Genomic DNA, 23,581 nt, shown 5'->3' on the forward strand with positions numbered 1-23,581 from the left:
AAAGAGACAAGAGGTCACTGAAATGACCAAAATATACTGACACCCGTTCCCCATCTGGAAATCTTTACTTACAAAGAAAGGGCAAAGCAATACACGGAGGGAATGCAAATAAATGTTGCAGAAAAACAGTGGTTGGCCTCCTTTAACAGATGTTAGGACATGTGTTACATCGCTAATGACCTTCAGGAGTATCATTCAGGAACGTCTCATAATGTGCTGATACTCGTCCGCATTTCATACTATTTTTTTCATCTTTTGTGTTCTTCAGATAAACTACCATTATCAAACCCCCAAGGACACAGAGGAAGTTGTGAAAAACTCACCAGTGTCTGATGTAATCCAAACCCTTTATCATGTCATGCTGTGATGATGTTTACACACACACACGTTTAACATAAATGTGATCGGACGGTCACCATATTTCAACAGCAGTTGACTGAAAGTGCCTGAGCTGATACTTGCAAATAATTATAGTATTTTGATGTGGAAAATATGTAATTTCGTTACCCTTATTTTAACATTTCTGTAAAAATGATACCCCAAATGTTTGGTAAATAAACAACAATACACATCCTGCATGCTAAACAGTAAATAGGCCTGCATACTGCAGCGCAATCGTGATGTCATTGCGTAAGAGCATCAAAAGCATGCAGATACTTATCTTATTATTTGCATTATAGCACGCACATTGTATCTTCAGTGTAGAAAATGTGTTTTTCTCTATTTGTTAAGTGTCATATCTGAATTAATTTATGTTGCGTTTATGTTTGCTAGATGGATATGTCCCGTCACGCTTTGACCTCCTCTTAATATTATCTGTTCTCATGCTTAAGGACTCTTAATGCATCTTGACATTACTGTCATGAGATGTTTGGACATTATGCTAAACGCTGTCACCGGCCAACAACACAAAACAGCACGTGTACAGAAACAGGAAGTCGCCTGTGACAGAGTGTGTCTGATCTCAGATCGGCTGTCATGTCGCATTACACCTTGACTGTGTCTTGTCTAATCCATAAACTGTCTTTTGGGGAAACACGCCTTTGTTTTCTCAGATAACCAGCACCAAAGACAAACGTTTAAAAACGACGCATAATCGCGATCATGTCGTAAAAGGCGTATCGTGTCAAAAATAACGTGTCGTACCACGTACGGTGTTTCGGTTTATTAGATAGTGGCGATGTCATATAAATAATGAATGTTAGAGATATGGGTGCTTATTTGGATTTCCGTTTGAAGATCATCCCAACCATGATGATTTTCTCCAAGCATAACCTTTAGAACAAAGCCTCTGAAGATGAACGACATTTCTCGAAGTGCGGATGCTGCGAGATGTAACTGGATCAATACTGCCCCCGTACGACAACTTTGATGAACGACAATACAGTGAGAAAAAACTCAAACTTTTCATTACTTTCATGATTCTCTGTGTATTCTGATTCATTTACTGCACTTTCATAACTTCACTTATAATGCACCATATTTGTAATTTTAATTTCGTGTTTCCTAATAATGAAATAATGTATTTTTTTGATAAATAAGTAAAATAGACTGCATATTAATTAATTATTATATATATATATACACACACAAAAAAGTATATCTCTGACATGTGCCTTTTTTATTCTAAGGTCACAAAGTATGACTATTAAAGTTTTCTTAGTGGTTTGTGCGACTGGGCCCTGATCATTAAAAAGTATTGTGTACTGTTTGTTAGTGTTTAATGTGTAAAAGAGACAATACCAAAAAGCAGAACAGATACATGAAAAAATTCAGCCATGCATAATGATGCGCTTTAATAACATTTAGATGTTTTCCAGCTCTAAGGCATTATGTACAGCAAGTGCTTTTGTCTCACATATAAAAGTGCAACAATGAGAACTTTACATTTTAAAAATCATGTTTAATACCGATTAAAAGAAAGCTGTTAACCGTGTCGGTAGCTGCGAAATTCATTGCACAGAACAACATTATTTTGAAATGAAGTGACATTCCAATAAAGCAATTTTTTTGCAGGCGTAAACATACTGTAATCATTATCCAAACCCTGTGACTGTCCAAATAGTTTACAGCAAAAAACTAAAGATAAAATAAAGCATTAGAGTAAAATACAAAGCATGCATAAAAGAAATGCAAATCCTAGACCAAGTAAAGCCTGAATTACTGGACACTAAGCTTTAGAATTGTACATTTATTAGCGAAGTGATTGTGGTGTTAATAACAGAAAAGACAGTGGAGGCACTACTAGAAAAAAGGCTGTTCTACTATCGGTTAAACTTCACTTATTGCTTTGGTACTAAAACTGAAAATATGTAACATTCCATATGTTTCACATCAACACTAATACATTATTTTCCCCAAAACAATCATGTGCTCTGCATGATAACATTCACAAAACTCACATAATTCTACCATATTTGGCAAGTAACTATTTGATTTTAAGCTTTGCTTCTTGGCAACATGTAGTAATCTCCAGTATTTAACTCTTTGACAGAGAATATGAAAATTCAAGAATATAAGGGTGATGGTAATGGACATAAATTCATGACTGATCATCTCGCTCTGTAAGTATAGCAAGCAGAAATGGGTCTTCAGATAATTCCTCAAATTCTGAGTTGCAAAAAGACACCTTTATGTCGAAGCATATATGATAATGTATACAAACAAAGGTCATCTGTTTCTGACTCATCTATCAGTGCGACCTATTGCAGTGGTTGTGGATTTAACCTCTCTTCTACTTTAGCATGATCTTTCGCTAATATGTGCCAGCAGCTCTACCTACTGGTGGATAGGGAGCTCTGTCTTGAGAGAGATCTCCTTCCACTACACATTCAGATACAAAGATGCTGAAAGGTGCCTGATTAAGATTTCATTATTTACAACAACAACATAGAGTTTCTATAAATATGAGTGTAAAAGCTAAACGTTATCAGATGACTGATTTGCAATGCGCACATACAATCAACACGGTGTCCAGCAGTGCTGGTGAGACATTGGTGAGGATGTGAAAAGGACTGGTGAGAATGTCTGAGCAGTTGGAGGTAATGAAAGGTGAGACATTAGTAAGTCGAATGAGAAGCTACAGGTTGACCAGGTGAAGGTCAGAGGCTGTGAAATGAGGACACAGCGCCATGTCAGGGTTCTTCAGCTGCTTCAGGATGCGCTTGTAGAACTTGGTGCGCACGCGGTTGAACTCCATGATGTCACATGGATCCTCTTCGATCCAGAACTTGTGGAACTCCTGCATCAGATAACCTAGGAGAAACAAGGAAATACAGAAAATGCTTTGTTTTCTATCACGAAACACAATTCTTACTTATTTAAACCTATGTAAGAGAAAGCAATGTTATGAACGTCAAAGTTACTGTAACTTAAATTCCACACCGCAGTAAAAATAGCCTGCTTTTCTTGCAAAGTGAGTACAATGGTGACATTATGTGTCACAACACTCACAGAAGGTCTGCTGAAAGTGCACCAGACTTGGCATCTCTGGTGCGACGTTGTACAGATGAGTCTTCAGCGCTCCGCTCACCAGCAGGGAATATGTCAGATCTGTGATGTTGATGCCAACTATGGCGAAAGAGTATCTGCACCACAAAAGATTTGGGTCACTGCACAACCCTTACAAAACATACAGTAAGTATACTTCAAGTTCATTATAGTAATTATATTTAAGTAAAGTTTAAGTACATCTAATATCCAAGTGTACCATTTCAATACTACTAGACTAAATTGGCCTACTTTAAATGTTACTAGTAAAGCTCCAGTACACAACTAGTTTGTTTTGTTGTGTAGTGAGTTTACATGCCGAACAGGTATTTACTGTAATAGGTTGCGCAACAAAAACATTAAACATACATACAAACAGGTGCTAAGTGCTTGATCTTTTAACAGTAGCTAGAGTTTATTACAATTAAGGTTAAATAGAATTGTGGGCTCCCCTGGTTGTTATTTAGGTGCAATAAAGATCGGATATCATGCTATATCATGCATTCTGATTTTACACTGTTAAACATGCTCGCTTCTCATGCTCTTAACATGGTCAACTTTGTAAAAAACTAGTTGGACGTAGTATTTCTGTACTTGATACACTCCCCCAGCACTCCAACTTGCTTCGGAAAGTTTTTTTTTATAATTCTGGATCCCTGTGAGTCAACAGACTCTACGCTTACACGTCAAAGCTAATGCATCCTGAAAGCTCATTAAAAGCAGAGATGACACGATTTAAGCTTCACACTAAACATCAGTACAGCAATGCAAGCAGTGTTCAGGGACACGACTGTTAACTAGAGACAGCTGAATTTATTTTAGGAGATTCAGCCTGTGTGTTAGCCAACAACCCAAGTCTACAATGTAGTGGAAATGTATTTCATTAAAATGTAATTGTTAGATATTAAGATATTACATTTTCTAAAAGCATTCTTTATGAAAATTAACAACGGAATTATTAGGTATAATATCAGTTTAACTACAGTATGGGTACTATGAAGAGACCATTGAAAATGTGTGGTTGCTAAGGTATTGCTATGCATTCTGGTGTGGTTGCTAGGGTGTTTTAATTTGTTGCAATAGTAAAAGTGTTGCCTGCCTAGTTAGGCCTTAATAATTAATCATACATAACACTGTTTAACACATTCTAAACCCACCCAATCGCTTTGTCGAATTTCTTCTTATCCCACTCCGCTTTGCTCATCTTGCTGTGACAGAAATCAAAACATTAGAGTCGATTTACACTTTAAGCTGCTTTCAACACTTTATAAATTGCAAAAAAGACAATCAAGCATGCGAATCGGGTGAAAAGAGAAAGCATTCACAGTTACTAACCAATGTTAAAATGGAGCATAAAGCCTTGTGTTTAGAGTGAGGTGAGGTTGGATGTGTAGAGATTAAAAAATGACAACAAGAATAAAATACAGCCATTAGATTAAGCCAAAACGACCAACTGAATTGCTTACTGAGAGAAAAGATGGAGTACCTGGCTTCCTCTATGGTTCCTGCACATGACAAAGTGATGAAAATAAGAAAGAAAAAGAAAGAAAGAAAGAAAGAAAGAAAGAAAGAAAGAAAGAAAGAAAGAAAGAAAAAAAGGATTGTGTAGGTGTGAGGATGTGTATGGTGATAGGACATGCTATGGGTGACATGAACTGCAAAGCATGTGACATGAACTTTATAAAATGCTTAAAGAAATAGTTCACTCAAAAATCATTTAAACACGCACATGTTGCTCTAAAGTCATATAACTTCCTTCCGTGAAACACACAAACAGTGACCGACATTCTCAATTCTCATTAACTTTCATTATATTTTAAAGAAGAAAGTCAAGCTTGATAACATTGTTTTTTAAGGTGAACTGTCCCTTTAAGAGAACTCAAAATAAGCATGGCACGCAACATACAGACAGTTTGAATCACAAAAGCTTTCTCACTTACGACCTACTGAAGGATCTTGTCAATGTCGTGTTTAGAAATGTATGTTTAATATGTGTTTGTTTTTGCTAAGGGATGTTAAGGCCTATAAATACTGTATTCCGCCCCATCTGATTATTAAACAATATAGATCTATCTCTTTACAGGAACTACCCAAGACAACAAATAAAAATATAGACATGACTATTGAGAGGATCTGACCTGTGTTTGGACTGCAAGGAGTCATGAAGAACTTGGAGAGCAGTGGCTTTATCATGCTCTGCAAAATACCTGCGAATGAAACGTGGAAATTAATATCTGTTATGTATTAATCTATTAGTTTCTTAAACTTCACTGTAGTATGTGTAAATTTCGACATGCACTGCAGCAGATTTAAGTACTCACAGTAGGTTGTGTAAGCCCAGAAGACCCATGCCCCTGAAATCAGTCTTGGGGTCGTTTCCTTGGAAACCAATCTCACACCATTGCTTTGAGATGCGTCCTGAGAGAGGAGAATCAGGACGCAGTTCCTTCCACAGCTGTTGATTTGAAAGATATTTGAGGCATCCTGTTACACTGTGGATTTTAGCATGGCTAAATCTTTCATATAATATACTTCTCAATAAACAGTAAATGGCTGACAATACCTTCATGAGCATCTCCTCATGTGCTCGGTTTTCACAATCATACGGTTCTTTTCGTAGTTTCTCCACTTCCACAACAAGGTTTCGGTAACCCACAATCTGAAGCAGACAAGCCTGGAGAGAGATGCCAAGTCTGGGGAAAAATACAGTTGAAAAAACTAAAATAAGTATAAATGCGCAGACAGAAGATTCAGAATTTCTCAACAACAACCCAAAAAAATTATAATAATTGTATGGTAATTTACTGTATGTTCCAGGATCTACATTAAACATTTGATCAATGTATGTGTTGCCTGGAATTGATACCCATAACCTTGGCATTACTACTGCCATGCTGTTCCATTTAAACTAGAGGAACACATATTTGTTGATTATGTTTGTGGTGCTTGAATTCTTACTGTGGGTTGATGTCTGGGTTGATTCTTTTCAGGGACATTATATCATCAATGGTCTTTTCCACAGAATCCGGATGGACGCCAACGGCAGACTTCAAGAGCTATGGAGGTCAATGAAGGGAGGGGTTGTACAAAAACCAGCTGATATACAATTTGCATACAGTATGTAAAATCGTTATACTGTTTAGATCTCGTTTCTGCATATTATATATATTTCATTGTATCTGTTTAAGAACATTCTGCATGTGATGCATTAAATGTCACCTTTGACTCACCTCATGTTTCGAACGTTTGAGTGAGGTTTCTGTGAGATTAAAAGAAGCATACAATTTCAACGTTAGTTAAGTATAACTAACCTACAGCTATAACAGCTTCATATCATTCGTTGTCTTTACCGATCTTGAGGGTCCTTCGAGCACCAGGTTTGTTATTAAAACAGATGCGTTGAAGCTCACATCGTCCCGTCACCTTCCTGATTACAAATTTTAGACCCTGCCCTAAGCACTTACAGTAAAGGAACACCAGGAACTGGGTCAGCACCCTAGAAGGATGAAAAAGAAACGGAGAGGTACAGTATGAAAAAATTACACAAGCCCATTACTAACAGGCCTACTACATTGTGTATTCTCTTTTTGGATCTGAGAGCTATAAACCTGTAGTGCATCATCACCAGCTACGTGTGTGTTTCCAATAAAGCTGCTATTTAACATGCAACACACAATTTTTCTGTAAAGCTCTGACAGCCCTTCTAAAAAGCATACCTACTTTTTGAGATAAGTGGGCCATGATAATGAAATGGGTCACTGTTCTGCAAAGCTTTGTGATGAAATATAGTGCCCTTTATTGTCAAACAATTATTCTTTGAAACTAATATTCCAATCAGATTTCATATTCTGCACGTTTCTGGTTTCTACGTATACAATATATACTGTGCCTCTATCCATCTATCTCTAGCCAAACATCCATCCATCCATCAAAAATAACTACAGCATATTTGATATCTATTTTCTACTGTAGCAATAAACCTGTTTGAATCCAGCTGATCGCATTGAGAGTTACTGCTCACAGGATAAACTCGCCTCCCCATTGGCATACAATGAATCTGTAGTCAGACCTGTGTTTTATAAAAAGGGTCACTCTCTAGCAAAGCTGTTTCATCGGAATGACATATCCGAGGCTGATTTCATTTTCAGGACACTTTTTTACAGCACTTTATTAGGCAGGCAGTTGTGAAATGTCATTTTAAGGGCCTCAACAGCAAGATCAAAACTGAAACTTTGGTGGGAGTGTAGTAAAATAAATAATGGTTTTAATAAACCTTACTCAGCAACACCTAAACAAGAAGGTCCATTATTTATATTTAAAGAGCTGTATCTAACATACATTTGTTGTATTTTCTTGGATTTATATAACCTGAACCGTTTTCGTTACTAAGCATATAGTGTCTTGTTCATACCGTTTAAGTGCATTTTATGATGAATACTATTTTTACAAATATCAATTAAAATGAACGATTTCTTTTTGTAACCCGTGTGTTTTTATCATTGACATACCTGGGCCACAGGCAACATTCAACAGTGAAATTATTTGAGTCTAACATTAAATGATCATTATAAGTCATCCTAAAGTAAACATAAAGGAAACGTTTAACTTACCGTAGAAAATGCTTCATCGCGACTGTCTGCTGTTACAACAATGCAACAAACATTCGCGGATGATCAAATCACCTGCACACAACACAATACAATAATATAACGACGATCAAAGTATCTCACGTTTAACATTCAATGTGTCCTCGATGCAAATAGCGATGAATGCCTTGTGGTCGCCAGTGTGTTAGGCGGATTAAGACGTTGCCTTACTGCTTACAACCAATACTATATAAAGGTCGACGATTTAAATGATCCACCTGAACAGTTATTTGCATTGCATTTGATCAGTTAGAATAATATCTATAAAAAAGGTGACCCAACGTTCAATGATACTGGAAATAGGAAGCATTTACCGTCGAGACAGTTTTATTGTGCAAGGTTATTCCAACATCTTTTCTATTTCATACCACTGATGACAAATCAACGATCGTAGTCGCGATAGAGTACGTGATAAAATAAAGAAATGACAAGAACGTACGTTTCAAGATGTCGCTGTGAATGGGAATATGCCTGTCCTCCTCTCCGCAAGGCAAGTACCTGTTATTCCTCCATGATGAGCATGTGAATGAGGAGCATCGCGCAATGCAGCGCTTCTGTCTGCGCCGCACGGTGGCGTAACGGCACCATACATCATCTCTCACACCTCAACTGCTGTACTTAATGAGATATTTGTTTTAAAACTAGTCTATCAAACCTTAATGCAATACAAAAACCCAATCATTTAAGTATTAATAATTGCAAATGTATAATTTTAGCATTCAGAAACGTCAACAATGTTTACAAGACAAAATATTAAAGTAATTTCATGTTTCATGTTTATTTTTGAATAAACTTTGTAGTTTCTGTATACGGTCTCCAACATCAAATGCTAGAATATTTATTTACATAGTTAAAACAAATACTTTAATTGTCAAAACAATTTCCCCTTTGTTTGAAAGGGGAACACGTAACAACATAATAAATAGACAGACGAAAACATGTCCAATAATGATAATGCCTGTAACAAACCAAATCAAACAAAATGCCCATGACAGGTGCCAGAATAACATTTGTTTCTGTAACATCTTAAGAATAATTCTGATATAAAAATGTCATTCACTTGTCCATATTTATAATTCAGCACACCGAAGATAAAAAATGTGTAATCATGCTGCTGGAAGTATCAAACTTTCTTCACTTAATGTTTTTTTAAAAACAAACTTCTGCCTGTCCCATCTACAGTAAACTCATAGTATTTGTAAGCAAGTGGGAGTAAATACGGGTTAAAGGCACATGGGATCGGATTTATAATCCATATAACAGATCAGTCACTGCCTCTGGCAAAACAGGATATAGTCTATCCCACTGAGAAGAAAAACACTTTACTCTACATTGTAGAGGATTATTTAGAGGCAGACAGTCCATTGCAAGGTTCTTTGCGTTTGCACCCTGTCCCATCCTGATTCTCCACTCCATCCTTCTGCAGAAAATCTTCTATAATAACATCTTCATTTTGTTGGATATCCGCTGAAGAAGCAAGATGGTATTCCCCATCATTGCCATGTGACAGATCTGTTGTGTGGGTCGGTACAATGTTGAACATGATGAAACCGAGTATGATCACCACAAAAGACACAATGTACAGGCCTGAGAACTATGGAGAAAAAAAAGGTATGTCATGTATTGTGTTATTTCACAGCGTTTAAATACATGGTGGATTATATAGTTTAGCCTTGAATGCAAATAATCAATTTTTGGTTGCTTTTTTGAATCTCTTTTGAATAAAAGGGTATCCTCCACTCACACTGTAGTGAAACAGAAATATGCCACAGAAGAGACTGAAGAGGTCAGCGGTTAGCAGTGAGAGGTTTACTGCTGTGGCGCTTGTCATCTTCACAACTACAGGCATAAAACTGTACAGCCCATACATGCACAAGGCATACGCCACAAAGAGCAGACCTGAAATTTAGGAATTCATTTAGACTACTGATGAAGAGGAGACCTGTAACTACCAACAATGCAATTCAAGACTGTACCCTCGCATTGAGCTCTATTTCTAAAATATTAAAATGAGGGTTTGTGCCCTAAAATACCCAAAATGCATGGTTAACACTAATGATAGCAAATGCGGTCTAGAAAATATTAATATCACATTTTAACAGAAAAGTACATTTCCGTATGAGCTACTTACATATTCTCCAATCCCAGATGATGGCGGTTATAGCTTTAGGTTCAAGTATAGCCCTTAAAAGAAGATTCAACCAAAGGCTTTTTAAACTAGGCGTTCTAAAATGTATGTTACAGAAACATTTAGTTCACATATACTACATATTTGTTTTGCTTAGAACAACATTATTATGGGAGACTTACATCTGCACACCACTGATCAAGGTACCGAAGAAACCCATCATGCCTAAAAATTCGACCCTGGTCAGGTTTTTTACTGTGTATTCCTGACAGAGATTAGACACAGCATACAGAGCAGCACTCACTAGCACTAATCCATCACCCAGCAAAACGTTACTACCTGCAGTGTGTGAGAGGAAAAAAAAAGGAAGAGAGAGACATAGACTACAATATTTAACAGTGAAAAGTGTATGACAGCAATGTAATAAAATCCATTTTCCGCTCTTTTAAATGACTATGGAAAAACACTAAAACAAAAGAATATATAAAAGCCTAGTCAAGATGTAAATAACCAAAACATACTGTGCAAACAACTGTGCCGTTGTAGTTAGCCAACAGGAAGTACTCACTTGAGCCTTGATCTCTTCTTGCCAGCAGATCTGCTCCTACCATTGCACAAACACCAAGCATGCACACAACCACAGCAATGAAATGTAGTGGCTTATAGCGTGTCTTCAAGAAGATCCATGAGAGCACCATCAGAACTGGGATTACAAAACAGTCCAGGAGCTACAACACACAAACAGACAAAAACTGAGGCTTATTGGGAATGACTGTAACTACAGTGTAATAAATCTGCTAAACTTGACAGAATCTGAGAACATATTTTTTTATAAAACTACTTGCGAAATGTATTTCTTACCTGTATACTTGTAAGGGTAGTGTACTGATATGCCTTTACAACGGTGTAGTTTGCTTCCACATCAGTTAGAGCCATCAGTAAATACTTGCACCACTTTCTTTTTAGAATTTGAAAAATATTGTTTTCCCCTACAGAAAGAAAACTAGAGGTTAATCATAAAATAGGTTTCCATTACAGACTTGCGCAAAAATTAAGTGATTCTTCTCCCGATAAGTCATTCTGTCCATACTTCTTCTTTGTACGTTTTATGGCAGGTGCACAGTGCCACCTACTATGATGAAAGATTGAAGAGAAATGTCTATATCTCCTTATATATTTTCATATTACCTCGCTCTGATCCTAATAAATCTCCATACTGCACTCACTCATTTTCCTATATTTGTGCCATCATATAAGGAATAATTTCATGTGAATTCCTTACATCCTATCTTTCAAAATTGACATGTTTCCATAGGGCATAATTTCAATGCCTATTTTAATGGATATATCTTTCTTTTCTACTGGAGAACAGACAAAGACGGTTTCAGTGGCAGCAACATTAACATACTTTATGTCTGGTACACATCCGCAAAGAATCTATAATTGTTAAGTATTTTTTTATTTAATTTAATATACAAAAACATTTTATTAATATAAATTAAGTATAAACTAAATACTACTTTTTATACTTGTATTATAACCAAACACGAAATCAATGTCTTCTTTAGACCAGGTGTGTGATGAAACTGTATAAACAAAGTTAAAATAAATTTTTAAAATCAACAAACATATATTACAGAAACAAATTCTCAAATAAGCGGACCATATTTACTTTGTGGCATGTGGCATACCTTTCCTGAATGCCAAGGCCAAAGTGTAGGTGAGCAGCAATAAGGCGTAATTGAGAAAGCTTTGCAACATTGGTGTTGCTACCCCAGCTTCCGACAAATATTGACATGTTACTGCCGTCCCACATATCAGCATGGACAGGGCTTGACCCATCAGTATTGTCTTGAAGAGCTGCCTGCAAGACACCATGCAATCAAACAGGAACATTTTAGGTGTTTTACACAGTGTTGCAGTGATTATAATAAATGTTTTATCTCTGCACGCCATTATTTTTTTTAAATTCTTCATTTGCACTAGTAATCTTTAATAAACGCTTCACCACATGATTTCAGCAACAAAAAAATAGGTAGGACTATACTGACTGTCCAGTGGCCAGGCATTTTAGCCCTCCCCTGCAGGCCCAATTTACAACAAACCAATCGAAAAAAGAAGGGCAAAATAAAACACCTACATATTTTTCTAATTTCAGAAGCCGCTTCACTCGGATACACTTCACGATAAGGAAAATAAGTCAATCTCAACTTCCATTTCATGGTGACTAAGTTACTCTGAAATTGAAGAGCTCTTTTGTCTGCCACAAAGTGGCCTTTTTTAGTGCTGTGACTTTCTCGCCTAATAAACAAGCATTCCTTACCTCAAGTAACTCTCCTGGGTCACAGATCACAAAACATTTTGTTAAAGAAACATATTTAACCTCATACCATGTAAACACATCTTTCAATGCGAGGTTTTGTGGACCACAAAAGAAACTCCTCCAGCGTCTGAGGCTTCCCCAGCTTCTACACTGTGAAGGGACCTCTCCAGCTTCACAATCCATGTTTCACAGACCTGGAAAATGCTGAGAATTTATAGGATTAATGTTGGGTCACATCTTGTAGCTAACAGAGGTGAAAATCTTTTCAGGAATTTCAATCTTATTATACAGACTTCATACTGAAATACCCGAAGGCGTATTAGAAATGTTCAGCATTAAAATAACAGATTAAATGAAAGCAATTTTACAGTTAACTTCCAATTAGTTCAGAAAGCTTTCCTGAAGCTCGGTGGTTAGAGCATGGCGTGGGCATGGGTTCGATCCCAGGGATTACGCATACTCAAATACAAATGTATAGTATCATGCAATGCATGTCGCTTTAGTTAAAAGCGTCTGCCAAATGCATTAATGTAATTGCAAAAGAGCATTTCCAGGTAGTTAAAGGGGATCTGATTCAAATTGACAGCACATGCTCTATAATAGACAGATAATTCCGAAGATTTGTGGAAACCCCTGCGGGGTATGTTTACACACAAGTCTGGTGCTCCTTTCAGTCATGTGGTACATCTAAGAAGCTGTCTGTACTGAGAGAAACACGTGGCGACCAGTCACACTTTAACATTGTTCAGCGAAACAATTACTTGAGAACAAAATCAAAGTATAACGAGCAAGAATGACGATTTAAGTACGTGTTCGTGAGTCTAGGCTAACGTTATGCTTTTATCATTTACGTCTTTGCTAGAGCACATCAAACAGATAGCCGCACTGCTAAGCTAAAACAGAGCGTGACATCCCGTACACAAACTAAAAGGCTACGAAGAGGGACTTTTAAATACCTGAATATGCTTGATCCTTTACATGGATAGTCCAACAACATTTTATTAATACACCATTCTGACCATCTTTCTTGAAAACGAGGAATATTGAATGTTGTCTTGCTACCCGCCCATATTTAAAACAGCCAATTGGATCTAAACTTAACTTCCTGTTTTACAATTTCGACCAATAGCAGAGAGGCATGGTCCGTGTGCTAGTACACCGTTCTTCATTTAATAGAGATGTACTACATTTGTAGAACGTGTTCTCAACTCGGTATCTGCAGCTCCAGGGCCAACTGCAGGTCTTCAGTTTGTTGTGAGAAAACATGTCCTTGGAAAGCGCAGCTGGCTTAATTGTATGAGACCCAGCGTGTCCTGATTTCATCGCCGTAAGGCTACTGGGATTGTAACAATCTGAAAAATCGTATTTATATTTACTAAAACGTGTGGAAAAACATTAGACGTTTCCTTTATGGTAACACATCAACGTATCTCTGTCGTGCTAACAATTTGATCTCCATTAGTTCTGCATCTGTCATTTATACAGAAACAGATCAGAGAACCGTCGATGACAATTTGTGTGACCTAGTCTGAAGAACAGTATGACACAAATGTATCTCTCACATGGCCGTTTGCCAAACAAGCACATTCACAGCTTTTAGTGTTATCAAAGCAAATGCGTAATAATAAATGGGTTTAAGACTCACTCACTTCTTTCTTCCTTAGCCTACTTTCTTACTTCCTTACTTGCTTCCCTTACTTACTTACTTCCTTACTTACTTTCTATCTTTTTTCTTTCTATATGCAAAAAACAGCTCTTTTAATTTTAGATTAAATATTATTTATAGCAGCTGCATACAATGCCCCAGCAACTGAACCTGCTGAAACATCGCGAGACCGCACGGGGATGAGTTGAAGAAACATGGCGACGTCTAATTTATTGAAGGTAGGAGGTCCCTAAATGTAAGGATAATTTTGCATCGTTTGCGTCTCTGTGAATATCATGACAGCAGTCATACGATCCAGCCGATGCCCGCGTGTCATGAGATCGCTAAACCTGACGCGTTCACTCAAAACGACATTGTTCGCGTTGTTACATTGTTGCCAGTAATGTTTAGGGTTTCAGTGCTGTTTTTGTTGTTTTGGTCACTGCACAAAACTTACTGCTGTCATCAGACTGCATAGGTTGGACCCAATACAAGTTATTAAATATATGGCACAAATAATGTTTTTGATTAGAAGTGCAAATCATAACTCGCTTTCTAGGTCATATTCCACATGTGCACATCTTAAGCTGTCATTCTCTCAAAGGATAAACAAACAATGATTTACAGTATGTTTCCCCATTTTAGAGAGTCTAATATCAGTTTTCATTTAATACAGTGTAATGTGTGGCCTAAAGTAAAACTGTCTAAACATTTTTCAGTTTGTTTTGATAAGGCATGTTTTATTTGCATTAGTGATGTGAATTGTATTTGTTGATACCCATGTACTTTAGGACCATGTATTTCCATGTGTTTCTTTCCTTGTTTCTATAAAATGTGTCTTTACTGTTTGTGCTAAGATGTCTTTTGAAAAAAATGGTTTGCAATTATTCGTAGTTGTGAAAAGGTTCTAAAAATGTTTAAATGTTGTGAGGGCTGACGGGTTTCCCTTCTTTCTCAGAATAAAGGCTCTCTGCAGTTTGAAGACAAATGGGATTTGATGCGTCCCATTGTTTTGAAGTTACTCCGTCAGGAGTCGGTTACTAAGCAGCAGTGGTTCGATTTGTTCTCGTAAGCTTTCTTACTATTTATTCATGCTGCTTTTATTCTAACTAGTCGAGCTGTTTTGGTTTTAGACTTGGAATAAGACATTCAGATTAAGGCTATAGTTAACATTAAATAATTTGTTGATTTGACCTTTCGTTTGCTCTGGATGCATTCCTCTGGATTCAATGTTGCTATTTTGTTCTGTTTTCAGGGATGTCCATGCTGTGTGTTTATGGGACGATAAAGGCCCTGCAAAGATTCATCAAGCATTGAAAGAAGACATATTAGATTTCATCAAGCAAGCACAGGCAGTATGTGTGCCTTTTTCACACATTCATGTGATATCTTAATAACAATGTGATGAAAGGTAATTCTTAAATAACTGATGTAACAGACAAGCTTTACCTCCAGTTATCCATAAACGTCAATATTGTATGTCTTGCTAAATTCATTGATTTAAAATTGAGATTTTCGCATCTATTTCAGCGAGTACTCAGTCACCAAGATGACACAGCCTTGCTTAAAGCCTACATCATGGAGTGGAGGAAGTTCTTCACACAATGTGATATTCTGCCTAAACCCTTCTGCAAGCTGGAGATCACACTGTTGGGCAACCAAGGGAGCAAGAAGTCCAACGTCGAAGATAGCATTGTTAGAAAGGTGGAGTTGTGATAAAGCTCTTTGTTTTCCATATACACTTTCCAAACATAATAGAAATTAATTAAATGTGTTTGCATTCATATAACATTGTTTTTATATGTAAGTGTGGTATAGATATTATAAAAAAATCTGTAAAAAGCATTCTTCTATTACAATAATAGTATTGTTGTTTTATTTCTTGTAGCTTATGCTGGACACATGGAACGAGTCTATATTCTGTAATATAAAGAACCGGCTCCATGACAGTGCTATGAAACTGGTCCACGCAGAGAGATTAGGTGAAGCTTTCGACTCCCAGCTTGTCATCGGTGTGCGGGAATCATATGGTAAAGAAAAAAGAGAGCTAAACAGATGTGATTTGAAACGTTTATAAATGTACTTGAAGTTAAAATAGATTTAGTTTGTTGTTTTTATCTTTGGTGATGGGATGTCATGTGCTACTGAATGAACCCATTTTTTGCTCACACATTGCAGTCACTGTATACAGGGTTAATGGTTGAATAATGGAAACCACAATAGATATACTGGATATTAACTGCACTGTTTGGACAAACAAATCTGTATACATCCCTTTCAAAATGACACATGCAATCATTGAGATCAAATATGAAAAACAAAGATTTAGGTGCTTTACGAACAACAAAACTGCTCAGATGCGTCTTATCCTTTTTTCTCCTGCAGTGAACTTGTGCTCTAATGCCGACGACAGACTGCAGATCTACAGAGAGAATTTTGAGAAAGCCTTTCTAGATTCCACAGAGAGGTTCTATAAGACTCAGGCACCTTCTCACCTGCAACAGAACGGCGTTCAGAACTATATGATATATGTGAGTGCCAGTAGAAAAAGACAGATGTATTTTATACATTTCCATCACAGTGTGAGGAAGCTGAGGGGTAAATCCCAGCACATATTTGAAGCCTCATGCTTTGCAGAATTTGTGAGCTGTTGTGAGCCAATTGGTGCATTTGATTGACAGGCAGATGGGAAGTTAAGAGAAGAAGAGAAACGTGCACAGCGATATTTGGAAACAAGACGTGAATGTAACTCCGTCCAGGCAGTGAGTATCGGACTTAATGCTTTTTGGTTCACTTATCCAGAAGTCACTGAAAACAAGCATGTGGCTTGTGTTTGCATTTGTCCTCACGTATTAACATTGCATGCACGGTTTGTGTCTTTGTGATCGTGCAGCTAATGGAGTGTTGTGTGAATACATTGGTGACATCGTTCAAAGAGACAATCCTAGCCGAATGTCCGGGCATGATCAAGCGGAATGAGACAGAGAGTGAGTACGGCAGGAGCTCTGCCAACAAGGGCTCTGCGAGTTCAGGTTGGCAGTGGGACATGTCAGCCATGTATAGTATATCCAGCCACCAATCCAACCACACGTCAATCATCTGTCATTCAACCAATCCATTTCAAACATCTGTTACATCAGGAATACTTTCACCTTCAGTAAATTGAAGAAATATTTTTGGCTGTGTACTTTCTTTATGCCATCCCGTATTGCATGCATGTGCTTGTCCAGTTTATGTTGATTTAGTTTATGTATTCTGTCTCCGTTTAAGAAGTGTAGTACCAAACAGCATTAGAAATTATTGCATTATGCTTCCCTCTGGTCAGTTCCAGACCCATACTTAGGACTACAGAATCCCAGCCAGAACTGTGAGGGTGCATCTTGGCTTTTGCGCTTGTAAGACTTATCATATTCGCCAAATGCAGCATGTTGTGATGTTATTAAAGTGTTTTTGTGCTCCTGGTGTGTGATTCACAGAACTGCACCTGATGTTCTCGCTCATGGACAAAGTGCCCAGCGGCATTGAGCCTATTTTGAAAGATCTTGAAAATCACATCATGAGTTCAGGTCTGGCTGATATGGTGGCCTCAGCAGAATCCATTACCACTGTGAGTAAAGATAGTCGCTGGTTTTTCTTTTCTGTCAGATTTATTATGCCAGATGCTTTGTGGATTCTGTGGTGTGAAGTCACTGTAGCATAACATAGTCACATATTCAAAAAGCCTTTGTCAGTAATAAACCATGGTAGAAGAACAATTTTAGGGATATGTGTGGAATTTCTAATAATGAAATATCTCACATCAACCTTTAATGGTCTTTAATGCTCAAATTGATGAAATATCACACAGAAGCGAAACAATTGGACAAATGTGAATGAGAAGAACTAAAAACATCTTTTTATTTTATTTTTCTGCAGGACTCAGAAAAGTACGTAGAGCAGCTACTCACATTATTTAACCGCTTTAGTAAATTAGTTAAAGAAGCATTCCGAGACGACCCACGTTTCCTGACTGCCAGAGATAAAGTAAGCCTCTCCTTTTTTAAATGTGTAATAAAGCAAATTCCACCACCCTTCACAGTACATTTCAAATAACGATGATCGTTCTTTTATTTGTAATGCAGTTTTTATTTGATGTTCTTCGTTTGTATTAACACAGGCATACAAAGCAGTGGTGAATGATGCCACAATATTCAAACTAGAGCTCCCTTTCAAACAGAAAGGGTGAGATTTTTTAAAGAACATATTACACACAGATCTTTGTCACTTGAATGTCACACATGTCTTGGTTGCCATTATTTGTCTTTTGCTGCATCCAGGGTGGGTCTTAAAACACAACCAGAGTCCAAATGTCCAGAGCTGCTGGCCAACTACTGTGATATGCTCCTTAGAAAGACTCCGTTAAGTAAAAAACTTACCTCAGAGGAAATAGAAGCCAAGCTAAAGGAAGTGGTGAGTGGGCGAAGTGTCTGATAAATATTTACATTTCATTGGGGAAATATTGTTTTGCAGGTGTTATCACACCTCTTTTTACAATAACCGAATCAGAGCTAAAGAGTCTTTTGTTACGCAACGATTCCAGCTCTTGGTTCTGAAGTACGTTCAGAACAAAGACGTCTTTATGAGGTACCACAAAGCCCACCTGACCCGCAGACTCATTCTTGACATTTCAGCAGACAGTGAGATTGAAGAGAACATGGTGGAGTGCCTTAGGGTAAGAGGATGCTTGAACCTGCTCTGGATAACAAATGGTAGAATTATGTTCAGATAGTCTAGTTAAAGAAAGTTTCTTTTCGTATTGTGTATGTGCAGGAGGTCGGAATGCCAGCTGATTACGTCAATAAGCTGGCCAGAATGTTCCAGGACATCAAAGTATCTGAAGACTTAAATCAGTCCTTCAAAGAAATGCACAAACAAAACAAACTTGCACTACCAGGTTTAACATGCCAGTCTCAAAACAGCTCTTAACCACACAGCATTTGCTTCTGCCTGAATTTTTGTGTTTGATATTTTCTGTGTGTCTTGACATTACAGCCGACTCAGTCAATATAAAGATCTTAAATGCTGGAGCGTGGTCTCGGAATTCAGAAAAAGTTTTTGTATCTCTGCCTACCGAACTTGAAGATCTTATTCCTGAAGTCGAGGAGTTTTACAAGAAGAACCACAGCGGCAGGAAATTACATTGGCACCATCTGATGTCCAATGGCATTGTGAGTGGTAGCGTCAACACTGTGTTTGACATCACTTTACTACACTCCACTTCCTGTCAACATAAGGAAATCCTAATCCTCCATCTAGAGTGTAATTTGTTGGTCTGTGTGTTGTGTCCTGTTACCTGTAATGAGCCTTGTTGCATAACTTGAAGCTAAATTGGTATGCTAAGCTTACAGCCCCGATTTCAAGAATCTGTCTCTTTGACATTTTTATAGAGTTTATTGTGTCAAGGGAACAGGCTGTCTCACCGTTCCGCCTTTTCTTTTGTCCCTAGATCACTTTCAAGAATGAAGTTGGACATTATGATTTAGAGGTCACAACATTCCAGTTAGCTGTGCTGTTTGCCTGGAATCAAAGACCCAGAGAGACGATCAGTTTCGAAAACCTGAAACTCGCCACAGAACTTCCAGACGCAGAGCTGAGGCGGACCCTATGGGTAATGGAGTGTTTATCTTCATGAAATTTCCACCATTGCATTTGAAAAAATTTACTGAATACTTTCAAATGCTTTGCTTTTTCTTATTAAATGTAGTCCCTTGTAGCTTTTCCCAAACTAAAACGTCAGGTGCTGTCATATGATCCTGTAGTGGGCTCTCCGAAAGACTTCACCGAAGGCACTTTGTTTTATATCAACCAAGAGTTTTCGTTAATGTAAGCGCACTTACAACACTCAGTCATGTACATATAAAACATACTTTTCTATATTTTATATGTAAAAGGGAATGTATTAATTAAAAAGGGTGAAATACAATGTAAATGATCTCTTCTGCACAGAAAAAACTCAAAAGTCCAGAAAAGGGGAAAGATCAATTTGATTGGTCGATTACAGCTCACCACAGAGAGAATGCGTGAAGAAGAAAATGAGGGCATAGTGCAACTGAGGATATTACGCACACAGGTACACTATAACGTCTAACCTTTATAAATTTAAATTATTAAAACATTTCTGTTGATTGAAATAAAATAAAATATTGGACTAAATATTATTTGAAAAACTAAACAAAAACTTGAAATGTTCCCTCAGCACTAATCTGAAATTGTGGCACTTTAAATTTACTCTAAAGCACTAAAATTATTCACTGTAAATAAAAAGTAAACTCATTATTTAACTCATAACTCATTAAAAGCATTTTACAGTAGTTATTTATTGTATTTACTAAAATAAATGTGAATCTGTAAAGAAGAAATGTATGTAACTATTATGTTTCGTAGTCATGCTGAAATACTGAATTCAACCTGAATTGTCACCAAGTTTTCCTTCCTCCACATGTGCAGGAAGCTATCATTCAGATCATGAAGATGCGGAAGAGGATTAGCAACGCCCAGCTGCAGACAGAGTTGGTGGAGATCCTAAAGAATATGTTTTTACCCCAGAAGAAGATGATCAAAGAGCAGATTGAATGGTTAATAGAACACAAGTACATCAAACGGGACGAGACAGACATTAACACCTTTATCTACGTGGCATAGCCGACCACGCCCAATACAGTCTGGGACGTTTTTTTAGACACTAGCTCTTCTTTGGAGGATTCCATATCTGATTTCAGCTAATTGCCCAGCCTGGACTGCTGGGTGGCTGACAAGATTTATCTCAAGACACATCATGCTGACAAATCCCTGCCTTCACAAATATTTGAAATGAATAAAAAATAAGTTTGAGGGTAATAGAGGCGAATACTGTGCAGAATTCTGTTTTGGTACTTTGTCACTGGAATGCATGGAAATCGTTCCAACACATGTCAGCAATTTCATTTCGTCTGTCTTAACTGCATCAGATAATAAGGTTTGTTGTCTTCAACACCAACGCCCTCGTTTTTATACTCCGAAAAGCAGCCCTGTTGTGTTCATTTCCAGTTTACAGCTGGTTCATCAAATTAACTTTGCTCTAAACATCCAGGTGCGAACAACACACGCCTTCTCATTGCCTTATGAAAATGAATTCACATTTAGCAATTTAATTTCCTCTTGACTTTTCCCTGGTAGTTTTACCCCTCAGCTATTCTTTTGACTTGAAGGGGGTGCAAATGGTGCCTTAAAAGAACCATTTTTAGTTCCCTAAAAACATTTCAAAGGATCTGTTTTTGCCTTTATATAATCGATAGATCCTTTGAAACTACAAATAACCTTTTGTGCAACCTAAGTATTTGGTAAATCTTTGAAAGCATAAATCCCCAAATAAAACTTTTTAGGGTGTATTTTTGGTAGTCTAACAGTCTCGTGTTAGTGTTTGCATCTTGCATAATGTACACAAGCGCTGTCCGTGGTGCTGATGAGACGGGTTCGGAAGCGTTGACAGAATATGACACTGTTACTCAATCGCGCAGTTGAATTTCTATTAAAAGAAACGCGAAACGCCAGTCATTTTGCAGTTAAGCAATTATTGTTTAATGTACACGTCAGTACGTGTGTATCTGGGTATACATCGGTGTACAGCCCGCCGCACATGCTCAGATCGGGAGTCCCCCCTCCGCTCGCAGGCCCCTCCCAGACACTCGTGAGAGTGGGCATCCTCGAACCGATCCGGAGCTCAGAGAAGAGCATCGGATGCGCGGGACCGCAGGAGAGTGGCTGCATCCCGGGAGGACCGGAGAGAGAGTGAGAGAGAGAGACGCCACCGTGGGACTGGAGTCGTGCTAGGGTATTTGATTTTTTCACAGGCCGTGCGTAAAACGCATCTGTTACTTGAGCGCTGTGCGGTTAGATCGTATGCAACGCGTTTTAAAATGCAAGACTTGATAGATATGAACGAACGGGCTTGTTAGCGTCTGATTATAATGTTTATCGCGCGAGGTTAATCTTTCCACCTGACGGGACGCGTGCGCGGAGCCGAAAAATGTTTTAGCCACGATATACTGTACATATATCTGACATATATTTTAAGCCCCATGCGGTAGATGAAAGCGTACCGTATCTTTTCGATGCATGCAGGCAAAATAAATCCGAATTACCCGACTTTTTTACCGCACATCGTTTATTAGCTGTCCATACCTTGTGTTTCTTATTAACACAATATATTAAGTTTAATAAATTGTTTTTAGAAGAGTGTGCAGCTCTTTAAAAACGTGCTCGCCCCAAAACGACTTTGCTGTATACAACTGCTCTAGCCAATGTTTGCATCTCAATCGTTAAACGTTGTGAATCAGTGCTATACATATTTAGAAACTGTCAATTATCCGGAAAGGCATTTACACACAATCCGAGATTCCCTTAAAATGTTTCAAAGTAATTCTAGAAATACTTGGTGGGTGACATTACATAGACTACACAGTGACGCGATTGGGATACCTTGAAATGGTGATGTGACGGTGGGGGGGTTCCATCAAGCTCTGTCCTGCACTCAATTTCTATGGATCCAGTGTAACTGCGTTTTCTTCCTCTTTCTCTCTGGTTCTTATTTGTTACTGTTTGACTTTCCTCCTATGGCTGTAATGTGAGTGGTGCGCTTTGTTGGACCCTACAGAACTGGAATTTGGACAACACAGTGTATTTCTCTCTTGGGTCTCGCTCGTTTTGATCTCCACTTCAAACAGATGAAGTGTAATGCCTAATGGAGCTAAGACCATAAACCAAATCATTCCATTAACCCGCTTGTGAAGTTTTACGAGGTAGCGGTCCATAAGTTGGGTGTGAGAGTCATAACATCACTGTCTATCTGTAAATTGATGGTGCACACAAAACCAGCCTTAAGTTTGAAACGAATATAGAAAAAGGTTCAATGTTGAATTTAATGGACGTCATATCAATTTACTCCTAAGCTTATTGTCGACAATTTCTGCTTTGACTCCTCTAGTTTTGGTGCACTGAAGTATGAGTTCCGCTTGCCAGCATCGGCACTTCCTACCTGCTTCCTCGCCTCAGGAGGTAGAGTGAAGTAAGAGAGTTTCTCAGTATGTTGGTCCCACTGATGTCATGATTCAGTCAGGGTATGAGGCCAGGCACCATCTGCTGTGCTGGCTGTCCAACTATAGTGTTTTTGGGTTCTTCGGGAGCTCTACTCAAGTGTGCAATCCAGTTTACAGTACTGCAGTGTTTCTAGTAGCAAACTAGCCCTGAGTCGCGTATCCATACGTTCTCAGTCAACAGTGCAAGATGTGGAAGCATTTTAATGCTCATTTTTATGTTTCTATATTTATTACATG

At 37.9% G+C, this 23,581-nt stretch overlaps 3 protein-coding genes across 9 annotated transcripts; 1 reads left to right on the forward strand and 2 right to left on the reverse strand.

Annotated features, from left to right (window-relative positions):
- Nucleotides 1-1,705: 1,705 nt before the first annotated feature.
- Nucleotides 1,706-8,697, reverse strand: elmod1 (ELMO/CED-12 domain containing 1). Of its 3 annotated transcripts, XM_079486017.1 has the most exons (13): nt 8,575-8,663; nt 8,100-8,171; nt 7,470-7,558; nt 6,840-6,985; nt 6,720-6,748; nt 6,448-6,545; nt 6,053-6,182; nt 5,811-5,944; nt 5,628-5,696; nt 4,956-4,994; nt 4,647-4,697; nt 3,454-3,587; nt 1,706-3,255 (listed from the first exon to the last, which is right to left on the reverse strand). In XM_079486017.1, exons 3-13 carry the CDS (start codon nt 7,535-7,537, stop codon nt 3,080-3,082), a joined length of 1,074 nt encoding a protein of 357 aa, XP_079342143.1. In that variant the 5' UTR covers nt 7,538-7,558; nt 8,100-8,171; nt 8,575-8,663; the 3' UTR covers nt 1,706-3,079. The 3 variants fall into 3 exon arrangements, with proteins under 3 accessions (XP_079342143.1, XP_079342145.1, XP_079342144.1); XM_079486018.1 differs by lacking the exon at nt 7,470-7,558 and having other exon boundaries at nt 1,768-3,255; nt 8,575-8,697; XM_079486019.1 differs by lacking the exons at nt 4,956-4,994; nt 7,470-7,558 and having other exon boundaries at nt 1,761-3,255; nt 8,575-8,697.
- Nucleotides 8,698-8,757: 60 nt separating this feature from the next.
- On the reverse strand, nt 8,758-14,433 carry slc35f2 (solute carrier family 35 member F2). 3 transcript variants are annotated; one of them, XM_079486133.1, is made up of 9 exons: nt 13,543-13,910; nt 12,654-12,790; nt 11,955-12,127; nt 11,125-11,252; nt 10,832-10,991; nt 10,446-10,602; nt 10,267-10,319; nt 9,880-10,034; nt 8,758-9,729 (listed from the first exon to the last, which is right to left on the reverse strand). In XM_079486133.1, exons 2-9 carry the CDS (start codon nt 12,767-12,769, stop codon nt 9,478-9,480), a joined length of 1,194 nt encoding a protein of 397 aa, XP_079342259.1. In that variant the 5' UTR covers nt 12,770-12,790; nt 13,543-13,910; the 3' UTR covers nt 8,758-9,477. The 3 variants fall into 3 exon arrangements, with proteins under 3 accessions (XP_079342259.1, XP_079342261.1, XP_079342260.1); XM_079486135.1 differs by lacking the exon at nt 13,543-13,910 and adding an exon at nt 14,236-14,433 and having other exon boundaries at nt 8,773-9,729; XM_079486134.1 differs by having other exon boundaries at nt 8,773-9,729; nt 13,241-13,550.
- Nucleotides 13,717-21,127, forward strand: cul5b (cullin 5b). Of its 3 annotated transcripts, XM_079486130.1 has the most exons (20): nt 13,717-13,913; nt 14,373-14,470; nt 15,190-15,299; nt 15,487-15,586; nt 15,762-15,935; nt 16,120-16,261; nt 16,617-16,762; nt 16,913-16,993; nt 17,125-17,218; nt 17,708-17,838; nt 18,147-18,254; nt 18,388-18,452; nt 18,548-18,680; nt 18,811-18,942; nt 19,041-19,164; nt 19,263-19,438; nt 19,717-19,878; nt 19,975-20,093; nt 20,217-20,340; nt 20,718-21,127. In XM_079486130.1, the coding sequence occupies exons 2-20, from the start codon at nt 14,447-14,449 to the stop codon at nt 20,910-20,912; spliced, it is 2,340 nt and encodes a 779-aa protein (XP_079342256.1). In that variant the 5' UTR covers nt 13,717-13,913; nt 14,373-14,446; the 3' UTR covers nt 20,913-21,127. The 3 variants fall into 3 exon arrangements, with proteins under 3 accessions (XP_079342256.1, XP_079342258.1, XP_079342257.1); XM_079486131.1 differs by lacking the exon at nt 13,717-13,913 and having other exon boundaries at nt 14,418-14,470; nt 15,487-15,642; XM_079486132.1 differs by lacking the exons at nt 13,717-13,913; nt 20,217-20,340; nt 20,718-21,127 and having other exon boundaries at nt 14,342-14,470; nt 19,985-20,093.
- Nucleotides 21,128-23,581: the final 2,454 nt, after the last annotated feature.

This window comes from Barbatula barbatula (assembly GCF_947034865.1).
Source record: "Barbatula barbatula genome assembly, chromosome: 22".
Classification (NCBI taxonomy): domain Eukaryota; kingdom Metazoa; phylum Chordata; class Actinopteri; order Cypriniformes; family Nemacheilidae; genus Barbatula; species Barbatula barbatula.

Excerpts from the sequence above, each read along its gene's own strand:
- elmod1 (XM_079486017.1), bottom strand. The coding sequence starts at position 7,537 with ATGCCAATGGGGAGGCGAGTTTATCCTGTGAGCAGTAACTCTCAATGC. Across the intron at positions 4,995-5,627 it reads TCCTTGCAGTCCAAACACAG|GAACCATAGAGGAAGCCAGG; the intron begins GTCAGATCCTCT and ends TGTCATGTGCAG. Across the intron at positions 3,588-4,646 it reads AAATTCGACAAAGCGATTGG|ATACTCTTTCGCCATAGTTG; the intron begins GTGGGTTTAGAA and ends TTTGTGGTGCAG.
- slc35f2 (XM_079486133.1), bottom strand. The coding sequence starts at position 12,769 with ATGGATTGTGAAGCTGGAGAGGTCCCTTCACAGTGTAGAAGCTGGGGA. Across the intron at positions 10,992-11,124 it reads CTACCCTTACAAGTATACAG|CTCCTGGACTGTTTTGTAAT; the intron begins GTAAGAAATACA and ends TGTGTGTTGTAG. Across the intron at positions 10,320-10,445 it reads TTGATCAGTGGTGTGCAGAT|GGCTATACTTGAACCTAAAG; the intron begins GTAAGTCTCCCA and ends TCTTCTTTTAAG.
- cul5b (XM_079486130.1), top strand. The coding sequence starts at position 14,447 with ATGGCGACGTCTAATTTATTGAAG. Across the intron at positions 19,439-19,716 it reads ATCTGATGTCCAATGGCATT|ATCACTTTCAAGAATGAAGT; the intron begins GTGAGTGGTAGC and ends TTTTGTCCCTAG. Across the intron at positions 20,094-20,216 it reads AACCAAGAGTTTTCGTTAAT|AAAAAACTCAAAAGTCCAGA; the intron begins GTAAGCGCACTT and ends TCTTCTGCACAG.